This window comes from Lichenostomus cassidix, chromosome 10 (assembly GCF_008360975.1).
Source record: "Lichenostomus cassidix isolate B80296 chromosome 10, HeHo_3.0, whole genome shotgun sequence".
NCBI lineage: Eukaryota > Metazoa > Chordata > Aves > Passeriformes > Meliphagidae > Lichenostomus > Lichenostomus cassidix.
Window position 1 is genome coordinate 15,008,159 of NC_139491.1, and position 15,627 is coordinate 15,023,785.

Sequence of the window (15,627 nt, forward strand, 5' to 3'; positions counted from 1 at the left end):
TTCCATGAGGCATATGATGAAAATAAAAGTTACAGAATCTGTTAGAAGAAATCCTCATAGTTTCCCTGTGAAATGACATATAAATCTCTAAATGATAATGGGAGTACTCATAGTCACAGATTGCTCACAATCACAGAGCTGACACGACAGCTGACATTTGGAACTGTGATGCTTTCCTCTGAAATTCTTATTTGTCTTTCCCAGCATATGGACTTCTCTAGAACTTGGTAAACCCCTGGATTAAGTAGATACCATCTCACTGTTTTAAGAAAACATGTTAAAGGAAATCTTCATGAGCATCAGGGAGTTGCAGATTCTCAGGCACCCACAGAGCCTAACAGCTGTTAACTTGATACAAATATTGGCCCACACTGTCTTCTGCAAATACACTTGATGGTCAAAGTAAACAAAAGAGTTCAGTGTTGTAGCAGCTGCTGCTTTCTGCTAATATGGCACAAAGAGCTCAGGTTAGGAAGGTTTCTTGCATACTCAGCCCCCTGTCCCGCTCATCCTGGTCTCCATCCCCCTTCTTGCAGCGGCAGCAGATCCTCTTGATGATGATGTACATGTGGCTGAAGATAATCATTGGTGGAGGGAGGACAGGTCTGTCATGGAATGTCATGATCAGCTGGTACCGCTGGAATTTCCACACTTGGTTGGATATTGATTTTACCTCAAAGAAGGTATTGCTGGAAGGAAACATAGGTACAGTTTTATGAGGTCTCTAATCTCACTTATCATTGAGCAAGTACCATGTTGAAAAAAGCAGCAGCTAAATAACCTCATGGAGCCACATGACTTGCTCGGTTCAGCTCTTTGTTGGTGCTACTGAACTAAGGATTAAATTGAACTCATGATCTCACTACTGTTTTTGAAGGTAGCAAACAGAAGGTGCTCTGCATCCCTCAGGCATTACTCAGAACAGTCCTCCTTCAGACCATTTTCTGCTACTGTACAAATCCCTTAGGTGCCAGTGAAAAGAAACCTGCACAACTTATGCATCACGTAATTGGTATTTTGGGGCTTGGTTATAAACTATTTCTTTTAACACATGCCAGTATTTGATGCTACACAAAGTATTAAATCCATGAAAAGTATTTGGTATGCTAAACTCAGAAGCTTCACATAGTTTGCCTTTAATATGCTAATCAGCTTGACCTACATAGAAGACTTTTCAAGTTTTCACAAAATGTCCTAAATTCAAACTTCCTCAAACTTCTGATTCAAAAAACATGGTGCATATTTTTGTAAAGGAATTCATTCTTGGGAGCTTCATCATTTTTACAGCAAAGTAAGGTGTGTTTTAAAGATCTTTAATTTTGAAATTCAGTTGATATGAAGTGATGGTATTCAATCAGAGATAACAATAGTTACAGTTGTTAAATACCAACTAAGAGAAAGCAGACTTGATACTCTGTCTTAGAAAAGGCTTTTCAAGCTATTTTAAAGTATCTTCAGATAGCTAACTCCACTTCTATGATGATGGTGATACTGGAACTTCTATTTTATATTTTCTGTCCATTTCTTTTCTAACTTTATGTGCTTTAGAATATCTACATTCATAAAACCAGTTAAAACATCTCTTTGACACTTTGCTTTCTTTAGGTTAAGTATACATGAGACTATTTGCCAATGATAAATAACAATCTGCCTTCATTCCATGTCTTCTTTATAGCAGGAATTCCCCAGCCAGATCTCAACCCCTTGCAAGCAGGCTGGGATGGCAGGAGTTAACAGCATGACCTACTTCCCAAACTGCTGATTCCTTGGTCCTTCAGCCAATAATAGCTACCATTGTAAGATTCTTCCCCTTCTCCCCAGCTATGTGACTGGCATTTGAGTACTTTAAATTCATGACCTTTTAAGCTACATACATCAAATGAAAGACAGGCTTTGTGAGCTGCAGATTTCTGGGCACACAAAGTACTATTTTTGCATTTGTGACACAAACTACCTACGCCAACAAGCCCTCAACACTACACGTTTGAAGGCAACAAAAATGAATCACCTGCTTTTCTCAGGTGCTCTGTTCAGAAAGTATTGCCAGCAAGTAGTTATTCTTTTTTTTTTTTTGTGAATCCCTACATCAGGAGAGGAAAAGCATGCAAGCTAAGTGCAGGTAGGAAGAACAAGTAGCAGAAATTTATTTAATTTTACTCCAGATAAGTCCAAATACAGATGTGTGCATACTGCATGCTGCTTGGATAGGCCACAGACCTTGGCAACACATAGACATCCTTCCTGTTGGTTCAAGGCAATACAGACTATTTTTTTGGGTAGTGAAAGTACTCGCAAGGCCCTAATTTCTTTTTCTAAATGGAAAACAAAACAAGAAGAAAAAAGAAGAAGCCAGATGATGTAGTGGGAATGCCTCCTGCTTTTGATGTTCAGTTTTGTTCTGCTGTGACTGCCAGGGGCTACACAGGTTTCTGTCAGGCATGTGCCAGGTTTCATGGGTCCTATTTCTCATCTTTCCAGAGCAACCTTGAGGCCTGTCATGATCCATTAGTAATAACTGGAAGTAGCCAGGTTCTTTCACATACATCGTTTCAATCACTGGCAAATTCAAAGCCTCCTTTCCTCACTCTTCTCCAGGCCAGAGTTTCCAGTATTTGCCAAGTCACATCCACAGAGTAATGAGACTCTAAGTGTGAATGCAAACCCTTGCAAAATCAGTTGATGGATTCTCACAGAAACATTATTTTGACAATAAGACAAAGATGTATGATCATTTACGTACTTGAAGACAGCAATCAGCAGGTTTACCAACAGGATATTTGCAACCAAAAGGTAACAGGCCATAATAGCAGGAGTGAGCCAGGCCCCTGGGATGCACGGAGGGAGGCGTTTACCATCATCATCATAGAGATTGTCCCCACAAGGAGCTGAAGGAAAAACAGGAAAGGTATTTTTCACAAATTGTCTGATACTAAAAAACACCATTCATATTTATTTAATCATGACACAGGCATAAATGTTGCCAAATTTTGTCAGTTTATTTCCAGGACCGAGTATGTATAATTTCTACTTAAAATTCTGCTTTTAACTACATTTCCCACATTAGTGAACAGAGAGGCAACTCTTTACTGTATGGTGTGGCTTTCTATTCACATCCCATGGATTTTCTTTCTCTCACAGTAATAGTCTAAGACAAGATCTTAATGTGTATACATACATATTAATAGTGGAATTAAAACCAAGTTCTTTAACCAGGCCTGTGTGCATACCTTGCCAAAGATATAAACGGATTGCCTTAATAGTGCCAGATTGCTGAGTGTAAATTCAATCTTTATGGGGGCCCTGTGTATTGAAGACGCCTTTAATGACCCTGACCAGCTTCACTGGGGGTTTACACCTATGCCTACATTTTTTCCTGGTTTTCCTAAGGAAGGTATAGCAGCAAAATTAAGCAAATCCTAATTTTATTCAAAGCGACCAATGAAATTACTGCCAAAACCACAGCAATATTTTATCTAGGTAATCAAAGGGAATTAGTTATACAATACCACTTATGCATCATAATGTAAAAACCCCAATTATTTTACTATTGGTGTACTAGAAACAGGTCTCAGCAACCACTTAAGCTCAATTAAAACTTCTGATCTGCATTTTGTATTAAAATAGAATATTTTCCTTCTGCTTATTTTCAAATGAAACAATTACAGTAGAAAAGCAAGATTCACCCCTGAATATTGGATGTGTGCTGTAATTAGAATATGAGTAACTATTCAAGGAAGAGATTTATGAACATATTCAGCTAAATGAGATAATCAGCTCTCCACAGAGACTTACGATTGATTTCCATGGCATAGACTGAACATCATTCCAAAGGAACAGAATAGAAAAGGAGGCAGGGAGACAAAAAAGAAAACAATAGAATGATAAAGAAACAGAAACCAAAAAAAGATTATTGGAAATACAGTTCTACTGCCAAGAAAAGATAAGCAACTCAAATGTCAGAACAGTAAAGACACATGCTTAGAAAAAACGTCTTTGTTAAAAATGCACTGCATTCTGCAATTTCCTTTTCATACTGTTTTCCCCAACTGTTACATATGGCAGCAAACTAATGACAATAATATATCACAAAATGCTTCTGGCAGATGATCATTTAAATAGACATGATATTTCTAGCAAGTAAATAAAACTGGTTGCCACCACGAACACGAAGCACTCAAAATTATCCCATAAAAATAATTCTTTTAGCTATTATGGAAACGTTTTCTCCTCTTTTTTTTTTTTAACCACCCTGGCTTTCAATGTGTCAGCTGTTTCTTCTGAATAGCTATGTTTCCATTAATAGGCATGTTATTGTACACTGTAATAACATCAGTAACATTAATGGCCATTTTGACTACCAGTCTGCATTCCTAAATTCGCCAATTCCTAAATGCTGGTTGTAAGAAAAATCACACTATTGAAGGAAATTCAACCAGGCTTCTCTATTATTTAAGTATATGGTGCTGTTGAGTACTAGATACTGGTAACTTCTTGCTCATGCACATCTTCTAAACAGAGTGAACCCCACAAGAGCTTCCTGGGGTGCATTAGGAAAAGTGTTACAGCAAATTAAGGGAGGTAATTATTCCCCTCCACTCAGCTCCGGTGAAACCACACCTGGACTTGTGTGTCTGGGTCTGAGTTCCCCTACAGAAATCAGGCATGGACATACCAGAATACTCCAGTCAGGGGCCACAGAGATTATTAAGGTGATTGGACTATCTGATAAACGAGACAAGACTGAGAAAGTTGGGTTAGTTTAGTCTGGAGAAGGTCAAGGAGATCTTACCAATGTTATAAATACCTGATGCTGTGAAGGAGAAAAGAACACAGAGCCAGAATCTTCTCAGTGAAAGGAGAAGAAGCAGTGGGAAAGGTGGAAATATGGGAAATTCCTTTTAAACCAGCTTCTCCAGAGAGGATGCACAGTCTTCATCTTTCAAGATACTGAAAACCTGACTAAACAGTCCCTAAGAAATCTCTGATAAATCTAATTTATCCAGTTTTGAGCAGGAAAGTTCAACTGGATGACTGGCACCAAAAGTGTCCTCCAACAGCAGCACATTCTGTGACTTGTGATCTTCATCTTTAGATGACACTCTATCCTCAGAGAAAGCTACTGACAAAGTCCAACTACCTTCTTTCAGAGGAAAAATTTGACATAGTACTTCTTCCATAAATTGTTTAAACCCCTGGGCCTTGCCAAAACCAGCCATTAGCACCTGAGTTAGAGTCACATTAGACTGCCCATAGCCATCACTCCCCAGTGACTTCTGAGGCTGCTTTGTGGTGTGTTTACAGAGAACCATGGACAGAGAAGAGTGAACATTTCTTATTGAAAGCAAAAAGATCTTCAGGAGTCAGTCCATAGACTTCTACACAGGAGAAATGTACACAACAACTGTAAGGCAGTGTAAAGAATGCCTTGCATAGCCAAAATTATTTTAATATTAAAACAACACAAACCCACACATTTCCAAGTTAGTTTATGCTTAGGCTACTGACACAGCAAAGCTTCTGACCTGGGAAGGAGCAAGTAGCTGAACTTGTACAACCAGAAAGCCTGTACCTTTTGTCCCCCAAATTCTTTGCACTACTGAAGAAAGATTTCTAATTCAAAGCATGCTGAGTATATAACTGGTAAATGACTGGAAGCATGAGAAAAGCCTGGGACACCACTTACACTGAAGAGATGGCTGACAAGGTGTGAGTTTTGATTCATAAGGAAATCAAACTGTCTACATTGGCAAACATTCTTTATTCAAACTGAAGTAGGATTTGAATGCACATAGTGAGATAAGGGATAGCCCATTACAGTCACTTCCTCTCCATGGGAGAATTGTCTCACTTGTGAACCAGGATAAGCTCAGGATCTCTCATGTGCACCAAAACTGCAGTATCAGCTAGTAGATGACTGGCTTGACCTTTCATTTGTCAAGACTAACTTACTGTGCCCTAAGTTACATTAATGAAACAAGCATTCATTAGGAAAACAAAGTTCATCTGATTGTACATTGTTTAGAAACAGATTAATGACACTTTATTCCTTTCTAAACAACTATGGTACACTTTAATGACATTTGGTATAAAAGCTTCTCAAGATGATGAATCTATATGGTTTCTGAGCTTAGACCTCCTGGTTCGTTAGGCTTCCACTTCCCTGTCAGTATATGCAGGTGACTGAAATAACCTAGGCAAAGCTGAAACAGCAGCTTGTACTATTTCAGGTAAAGTGCAAGCTACATGATACACACTAGAGGAGGCCAGTTGCACATTGGACTGTCCTACAGATTTTAAATATTAGCACAAAATTAGCAGTAACAGGACAGTTTCCATCTCCTTTAAAATACTGACAGCTATTTTTTTTAAACTAGGCAGGTTTTCTATGAGAAAGGCTATTTTTACATCCAAAACTAATCAGGCGGAGTTTGCTTTTTTTGTTTTGTTTTCCCATAGGTGTAGAAGAGAACAACATGAGTGATTCATGAAATGGAAATGTTTCTGAAGCAGACAGATGTATGATTGGGAGTAAAATTGTATGAGCTCATTGCCTGTGAGCTGGAGATGAAAGGATATGTGTATTTTAACCTCCTGCATAAGGGATTTTTTTTTCTTCTTCTTCTGTTAGAACTGACTCTTAGTAAACCTTTGAATGAAAAGAACATTTCAGAATGATCTGTTGATCCCTGCAAGTAAACAGAGCACTTAACACTGCCACACTCTTGGACAGGAGAATATTCCAGACTACATCACCTTCTGTGTGATCTGAATTTTAATATAAACCAAGAGAGCAGACATGCAGGTGGGGTGCAGAAAATTGTTCAGTCTCAGGTCTGCCACAAGAAAACAACAACAATACAATCATAAAGCGAAAACACTACTTCCAAATTAAAAACAGTCTTTAATTTGGATCTGATCATCTGCCTCAGAAACAGGAAACAGACTCTTACTATGAATTCTACTCTTACGGTCTATCTGGTCAGCGAACACCTCTCCGTAGATCATCCAGTAGGGCATGTAGAAGATGTTGCGAGCCAACCTCCAGGAGGGCTCCTCGTCCGGGTGCAGGATGGCCTGCCGGGCCACTCCAAAGCTCATCAGAACCACCAGCATGATGACCACGAAGTACAGCATGTCAATCATCTGCATGGAGAGACCACAAAGAGCCTCTCAGCACCACCAGGCAGCACAGTGGCACCAGCAGGTCTGTGTGCCAGCATGTATATCACAGGCAAGTAAGAAAATAGCAGAGGAGAATCTTGACATCATTCTTTAAGTACTGCTCACGAATTAAGCATACATACAAATACAGAAAAAGTAGCTACTTACAGGAATACCAGACTATATTTAAAATTATTAAAATGCTAAAATCTTTGCTATCCCTGTTCACCTTTGCATCAAATATACTATGCTGTGCTTTTAGCACAGACCTTCTCTGTGGTTGCAAAGAATGATACAATCATTGCTGTACCATCTCCTGTACACAGCTTTTATGGTTTTATGGATGATCCTGGTGTATCTGCAATCTGTTATTGCATGAGTACAACATCTTGTGTGTGTGTGTGTGAAATTCATATGGCAACTTTCCACAGGCTTTATTCAGAGTCCTACTCAATGGAAAACTTCTTTTTAAACCAGAATGGAATTTAACTTCCTATGGAGTTCTTAAAGACATAATTTATAGCAATTTAGGCACTAACCATCTTTCCAATCATCATGACGTAAGGTCCCAGATATTTGTTCACACCAAAGATATCTAGTACTCTAATGTACCAGAAAATGATATCTACGCAGTAAATCACTCTTCCATAACCCATGTAAGGCTGGCTCTGCAGGCGAAGAATTGCTCCTATGATAAACACTGAAATAGCCACCAGGTCAGTAATATTCCAGTATTCCTGGAGCCAAACTTTGATTTTTTGGCTCAGCTTGCCAGGCTCTGACATCAGAATCTGAAATAAAAGTCAAACAAATAAACAAACAAACATACAATGAAGAAATAATTAAAAACCCCTCCAAATTACATTTTTGAAGTAATGGTCAGAAAAAAACAAATCTTGTAATAGTCAATAAGTGTCTGAAGCCCCCTCCACTGTCAGCACAATTGGTGTCAAGCAAGAATAATTTTTAGTTATTAGTGTATTTTAGAATATGAGACTCCTCTCTCCTGTATGGCTTCTCAACCCTGTGCACAAGTCCATGCCATTATAATCTCTAAGAGGGAGCTTCATTTTAAGGATTATGAGATGTTGGTATGGTCAGACTTTACCTCTCTGACTTTCTCCAAAGCCAATGTCACAATGTAGGAGATGACAATCCATTCCTGGATTGATGGCCACCGTTCCATCCGCACCAAGATGATGTAATTAAATAACATCAAGTAACCAAGGTATGATATCTAGCCGAAAAAAAAAAAAATTCTTTATGGACTTTAGATGACAGATCCCACAATCCTTCCACAGTTAGGCAGTATTCAATTGAGATGACTTACGCACACACAAAAAATCAGTCTCCACTAATTTCCCTTACAAAGTCCTCAGTTTTCTATAGCCACTGGTGTAAATGTCAAACTGGTGGTGTTGGTGTCTCCAAGCCACACAGCAGCCTTTGGTGACCAACCAAACTAAAAAATTCGGAGACCTCGGAAATCCAGAGTTAAGAAATCAAAAAGGATTCAATGACTTTGCAGGGAAAAAACCCAGAAGCAAAACAATAGCAAACAAAAAGATATTTCAGGGAGAAAAAGGAGTTTTCTAAAGAACGGAATAGTCAGTGTGAAATGTTTGCCCACCATCTCAAGGCAGATGTAAGGCAGAACAGGGAGGCAAAGCTGTGAGCAGCACCTGCCTGGAGGGGTAGGGAAAATAAAGAGCCACCCAGGCCAGTTGCTTTCTCCACTCTGTAATGATGTGGTTGTGACCACCTAGGCAGAATACACTCCTCATCTGCAGCCAGAGGCATACAAACTTCATTTACCAGTCCCTCTTCCTATACTTGCTACTTAAACCCATCTACATGGGCAATAGATTTTCAGGTGTTTTGGTTACTGTAAGTAGCTCCCAGTCTCAGGAGAAAGTTTCTTCTGAAGCTTAACTCAGTAAGAGCAAGCAAGGCTGTATCACCAGGGAAGAAACACCAGACAGAAGGCACTCAAATCCTCTTAGCTGAGGGGCCTGATAATACATGAAAGCAAAGCCCCCTTTGCTCATTTCCCTAATAGTTTTGCTAATTAGGACATTCATATGAACCTGTGTGTTAAGGCTAAGCGTGAAATATTCAGCTGCTGAAGACCCTTCTTGCATAAGGGAAAATATTTCCTTCTCTGCAGGAAGCAGGCCTGCTGCAATGGCCTCCACACTGGCACAGCCACAGGCCTCAGGCAGCTAAAGGAATCACAGATGTTGTGGAACATATGATCCAGACAGCTGAATTATCTCATTTGTTGAAAGAAGCAAAACAGAAATTCTAAAGCACTCTAAACCAGACCCTTTGTGCCTGGGGCTTTTTTAGTCTACTAAAGTGTAATTTCTTTGCACTGTAAAACCATGTTGAACACTTTTCTTTGAAATTAAGTAAGAATTTTGCTTTTAAATTATTAATACAGGCAGCAGAAAGGGGTCAATATAGTCTTCTGTGATTAAAATGTGCTAAAACTAAAAACCTACATATTATTATGACCTACTAGGTATCAGGCATCCTAATTTTGAACAAAAAAGAAACCACTATCCTTTTTACAGGTCACACACAAAATTTTTGAGCAGTAGCATGAATACATGTTCTGTTTTATTATAACCATTTAACACCAGATAATTCCTGACGCAATAAACAGAAAATCAGACGCATGTCAAAAATAAGTATTTTAGTTTAGATTGCTTTTAATTATTTTAATGAAAGTACTATGAAGTCTTAAGCAGACTGGGATCTCTGCTTCCATCTAGGCTGTACCCATCTGAGCAACAGGGCAAATGGCAAACACAGATACTGTGGGGTTACTTCTTGGGTCCTAAAGGACATTTCAATGCAGGACTTTTAGAAAGCAAGAGAATCCAGCCTGCTTTGGATAGAGTGACTGGATTGTGAAGCTTGCACTTAGTTTGGTGCATGATCAGCCACACAGAGCCTCCTTCAAAGCACGTAGGAGCTTTAGAGGCTGACAGCATAAGCTTCAGTTATTCATTCTGTTTCACTGTCTGTGCATTTTTCTCTGAATAAAGGGAGTGCTTTACTCATCAGATTCCATGAAAGACGGTAAAATATTTATTTATTACATGGTTTTTACTTTTACATTGGAATCCTTTCAGTTTCACAGGTGTGAGAAAACCCATCCCCATCAGTTTAATCATTGTAACTTACTGTGTAGAACCAAAATTTGACAATAGGTGCATTATAGAATTCATAGATCTTTGTTCCAATTGGAAGGCTCTTTTGTTTTTTCTTTCCATTCTCTTCATCCCCTTTTCGAGAGCCTGTATCTGCATTTGCATCCTGGAAAACCAAAGTTGTCAGATTTCATCAATATTCAGCAGTAAAAATAGTAGCTTTTCTTCAACCACAAACCCAGCCAACTGTTAACTAAGCAGGGATTCACCTGAGCAACAGACCTCTTTTTAAAAGTACAGAAATAGAACTCTGTAAATCTGTGGAACTACGCAGACACTTCATGTGCCCTGAGAATCCAGTCTATACACTGCCAAAACTCTTCACTGATTTTATCCCACATGAACAGTTGAGATTTTAACCTGAGTGAGCTACAGCATAATCAGAAAGGTCAGAAAAATGAGCACTCTGGAGATATTAGAACTTTCTAATAATCTCCATTACTAACCGCATTTTCCTCCTCCTTTTCTTTGCCTTCCTCATTTTCTTTTGATGTCTGGTAGGAATAGTCATCATAACTCCGATACTCTAGGAAAAGGATGGTGGGAGGGAAGAGAATTCCCATTATAACCTGTAAACAAGAAAGAATTCAGCTTAATATTCATTTACGTTACAAATTTTATAGCAAGATAAGTCCCATAAGCAAAATTTTCTTTTGCAAAGTATTCAAGATATTCTGCCATCCTCAAGCCTAAAAAAATTAGTAAATACTTATGAAGCATTGGCAATAAGGTACTGCATGAAACATGGCATCCTGGAAATCCTCCCAACCCCACAAACACTCTGCAATTAAGAAATTGTGCTCCAAATTACAGAAGCATGAAATAAAAATCACATGGTTTCACACAATGCAATTGCACAGATTTCACTTTTTTCAACACTGAGTCTCAACTGTGTCTTCTGGTAGGATATGAAGCAATATAAGAAGCACGTGTCCACATCTGGTTTATTTTATTTAGATTCCCATTGCACAGACCCCTAATGGAGATATTTTTCCTTGTATTCAACTAATTTTTAATAGAAGGAGTATGTTCTCAATTAACAAATCTCATGCTTTATTGAAAGCCACAACTTCTCTCTCAGATTCCAATCATGTTAAGTCTTTTATGGAGTTACATTTTCCTTTGTCATGGCGTAATGTTCCTTAGATATCCTGAATTTGGAAACAAAAGAAATCAGCTTTGAAACAGATATGTTCTTAAAACATCTCTAAGTAAGCCATTTTTTCTATGCAAACACTATGTATGACAAAATGCTCCATGCAACAAACTCTCTCAGGAAATGGTGCCCAACAGGGATACCTTAAGGCCAGGGTTTTTCCGCATGCGTAGTCGCCCCATCCACATGTCTGTCAGGAGCATCTGGCTGCAGGTGTGAGCAATGAAGTCCCTGTGTTTAGCTGCCACAGCCAGCTTCAGGCAGGTAGAATTACTCCAGTTTTTCAGTTCATAGGTCAGCAGTTTCATGGCAATCTGCTCATCATGTTTATAGGACTGATCCAAGAGTTCAACAGCCAGCTGGCCAAAATCTCTGCAAAATGCAAAATAAGACCAGTGAAGTTTGACTTAGAAATCAGTTTGCTTTTAACTCTGTTCACAGGGCATTGCATTCAGCCACGTATATATATAGTGATGAGAACAACTGATCTCAAGCTTGATTTGGGACAGTCTACAGAAGTTCCTAACAAATTGTGAGTGAACAGAGGGAATTCACTTAGACCAGTAATATCTTAAAGGCAGTTTAGATGTATCATCAGATACTCCTTAATTTTGTGAGTTAAATCATTGAATTATGAAAATAACTTTGTGAAATAAAACTAGCCAGCTTTACAGAGAGAAGCTGAAGAAAGAATGCATTCTGTCAGAAAAAATGCAAGTCTTCTCCTTGCTAGTATTGCCTTGAGATTCCAAGACCACATTTTGCCCTGTCTACAGTTGATCAATTGGCTCCAAATGGCATTCTGAGAAATTACATTGTAGAAAGGAATTGTACTTAACTAAAAGTAAAGCTTCTCAGCAAGTTTGTATCAAGTAGATATAAAATCTGCTCTGCTTCTACTAACTTTGAGTTGTTGTCCAGATCCTGGGAGATGTCATCCACCAGCTCACTCTCAGAAGACTCATGGGCCATAGACTTGTACAGTTTACAAGCTACAAGTGCCTTGGCCATGGATTCCTCCCCTCGTTGCCAAAGGAAGAGGGCCATCTTCTGCCGTTTCATGAGCACAGCCCACACCATCAGCTCATGAAAGGGGTACTGAAAGCGGCTGACTTCCGGGTCATCCACATCAATATCAATCTCTTCCTCCTTCTTTTTCTTTTTCTTCTTCCCTTTGGTGGGAGGCTCATCATCCTGGGAAGAAAAATTAAAATTATTCCCATCAGTTTCTAATAGCTCACCTGACAAGAGCACCATGCACAGAACAAGTACTGAGAGGACACATTAGTACTCGAAGTTCTCATTTGGTTTTGCTGTTTGCAACAATGAATGCAAAAGGACAGAGCATGCACTGGGCAAGCACACACAGACTCAGATTTTATTCAGGGCAGTGTTTCTTGAACACATAATTACAAGTCACCCATCCTGGAAAAGTGCAGTAGAACCCCTTGGTACTGAAAGCATCCCTTCAAATGCATTGTACACAGATCTTTACTGCATGGGGAAGAGCATAGGTTGGTCTGCAGCAAATTAATATTGAATTAATTCCTCTGTGGTGTCAGTGGGGCTCTAACAAAGCTGAATTCCCTACAGATACGCTCCACTGTCATTTCTGATTCCCTGTGTGTCCATCCATGCGGAGCAGTGCTGCACATCTTCCAGGTATCAGAGCACTTGTCAGACTGACGAGCAGGTCATGGCAACATGCAAAAGGCAAAGACAGGCACACAGCACCCTTAAGAACAGCAAGACACTAAAGGGAGTCATCACCTTGGAATAAGCAATCTCCTCTTATGTATGCAGTGCACATGGAAGGTATTAAGTATCCCATTTCTTAAAGGGAAAGGGAGGATAGGCCATTACTACAGGAACCAACATGGAAGTAACTGAAGGGAAGTAGTGACAATGAAGCAGGATCCTGAAGGGAGAAAAGCCATGATTGGGAAAATTAGGGTTTAAAAAACATAGGAAGAACATTGCATACGTAAGTGTAGACAGAGCATATCATCACTGTAGACCTTGACTCCAATCTCAGAAGTGGATTGCAAGTAAAAGCAATTGCTATTCTACAAAATTAGTTCTTGTTCAAGCAAGTGCAACATAATGCACTATTTTTCAACATAATGTGAACTTAAATCCAAATTCAGAGTTCAGCCTCCCACCCCAGGTTTGTTAAGATGACTCTTTAACTCAGCAATTGAGCATGTACTTCTCCTTCAGCAGTGTTAAGAACTATAAGTGATGACTTCTGTCTTCTGTGGAAAATTCAGGAGTCATTAATACCATGAAGTACTGACTATCTCTGAAGCACAGGACATAAAATCTCAAATGGAGGACCAAAAATTAAGTCCTCTACACACTAGGAAAATCAAATAAAAACAAAACCCTGTGTAGGATTGAAAGTGCTGAGGAGTCTAAACTCCCTGGGTTAGAGCTGTTAACATTGTAAATGGAAAAAACCCAACCACACGAAGTCACAGCAATTTACTGATCACTTCAGCAAAAGAAATGTAAATGTTCTTTTAACTTTTTCTTTCTCTTGGAAGAAGAAGTGGGTTCTACCTGCTGTCAAATACAAAGAACACTTCAGTTTGTGCCACATAAAACATTCCTCACTGAAAGAAATAGTGTCTTGGATTGATGATAATCCTTTATCCCCTATCGTTGGCTTATATGCCCAAGAAAGAAAAAAATGTGTGGTCCTGTCTCTTTAACTGCACCCAGCCGCAGAGAGAAACGCGGGTTGTTTTGAAAACATTTTCTCCAAGCCTTGCTCCGGGGGAGGATTCGTCGCCCGGCAGAGACTGTGTGCTGGACGGGGGTCGGAGTGAGCTCTGTTCCCGTTTTTTCCATTCTTCTTCTTTTTCCTCGTTTGGACCCCTTCTCTTCGATCTGCTTTGCCACCCGGAGACGGGGGGGGGGGTTGGGGTCGGCCCCGGGTGGGGGGCGAGGAAGAGAGGGACTGCGTCTGAGAAAAGGACTTTTTAATCAGGTTGAATAACTGCCTTTCACCTTGTTTTTCCCCTTCCCCTGTGCCTTGTAGGGCACTCTGCGTGGTTTTGTTAAATAAATAGTTTTTTCTTCACTTCCATCTAAGAGGTTCTGTTGTGGGTGGGGGAGGGGGTGTCGGGGCCCTTCGCTCTCGGAGGAGAGAGAGTCTTATCATTAACCCGGGACAAATAGGAAAATCAAAATGTGCTTTTGGAGAAGCCCTGTGATCAATGCTGATCAAAAAGGGTCGCACCTCTGAGGGGCTGAGCTTTTGGCCTTGAGCCAGCAGAAAACAGGAAGCTGATCAGCAAGATTAAACATAACCTCTTTCAGAGGTTCTCTACAGATTTTCTCTGTAGAGAAAAAGTCCTGCTTATGTGCCTGGGGAAATAGGGGCATTTGTGTGTGGGTATGGTTCACATCAACTACAACACAAGCAGCATGGATACCTGCTGTGTTTGAGCACTGTCACAGCAGTAATAAAAGCACACTTCCTAGAGAAATGCACCTGCCTCTCAGTGTCAGTGCTTTCCTGGTCTCTGGTGATTTTTTTTTCAGAAACAAAAGCAACTTCCTCCAAAACAGAATGAGGTTTTAGGCATCATCCCAGATTTGTTTCTGCTCAATTACAAATTTCTGCAGACACACAAGCAATTTAAGTAGGGGCTGGACCCAAAATCCTGGATCAGCCTCACTGTTTACAAAGCATGGTGCCATCACAGTAGCAAGGATGTTTTACAGTGGGAAGCATCTGACCACCTTGCTTTTTCACTCCAGTTAAGTGGATCAATCTTTTAGCTTGATGCTAAAACATCGTCAAGCACAGAAATTGTTATTTCATGGTTAAAGGAGATTTTGCCACAAGTAGCACTGCTGGATTACATTCTCTTTTCAATGTCATTAATATATACAAATGAATAATTAAACCTACAATGTGTTCCAACATGAAGCATGTTATTACATAATAGTCCCAAAAATTGTCTGAAGACCATTAAGCAGAGCTTTAGGCAGTTCTAAAGATGCTAACCTTAAAAACATTGTCAGGAGTATTTCATACAATGTTTGCAAAATGGAATATCCTGCCTAGCTGAAATTTTCTGC

General features: G+C 39.6%; 1 protein-coding gene across 5 annotated transcripts in view; it reads right to left on the reverse strand.

The window, feature by feature from the left end:
• Positions 1-15,627, reverse strand: part of TRPM1 (transient receptor potential cation channel subfamily M member 1) — a 122,986-nt gene that overhangs the window by 7,115 nt on the left and 100,244 nt on the right. For 4 of the 5 annotated variants that reach the window (XM_085070811.1, XM_085070812.1, XM_085070814.1 and 1 more), the window contains 9 exons: positions 12,440-12,729; positions 11,679-11,907; positions 10,826-10,948; positions 10,354-10,485; positions 8,270-8,398; positions 7,701-7,952; positions 6,951-7,143; positions 2,741-2,885; positions 490-689 (listed from right to left, as the gene is read on the reverse strand). In XM_085070811.1, the coding sequence (XP_084926937.1) occupies positions 490-689; positions 2,741-2,885; positions 6,951-7,143; positions 7,701-7,952; positions 8,270-8,398; positions 10,354-10,485; positions 10,826-10,948; positions 11,679-11,907; positions 12,440-12,729 (1,693 nt within the window). The remainder of the gene's footprint in view (positions 1-489; positions 690-2,740; positions 2,886-6,950; positions 7,144-7,700; positions 7,953-8,269; positions 8,399-10,353; positions 10,486-10,825; positions 10,949-11,678; positions 11,908-12,439; positions 12,730-15,627) is intronic. The other variant, XM_085070815.1, reaches the window with a different exon arrangement.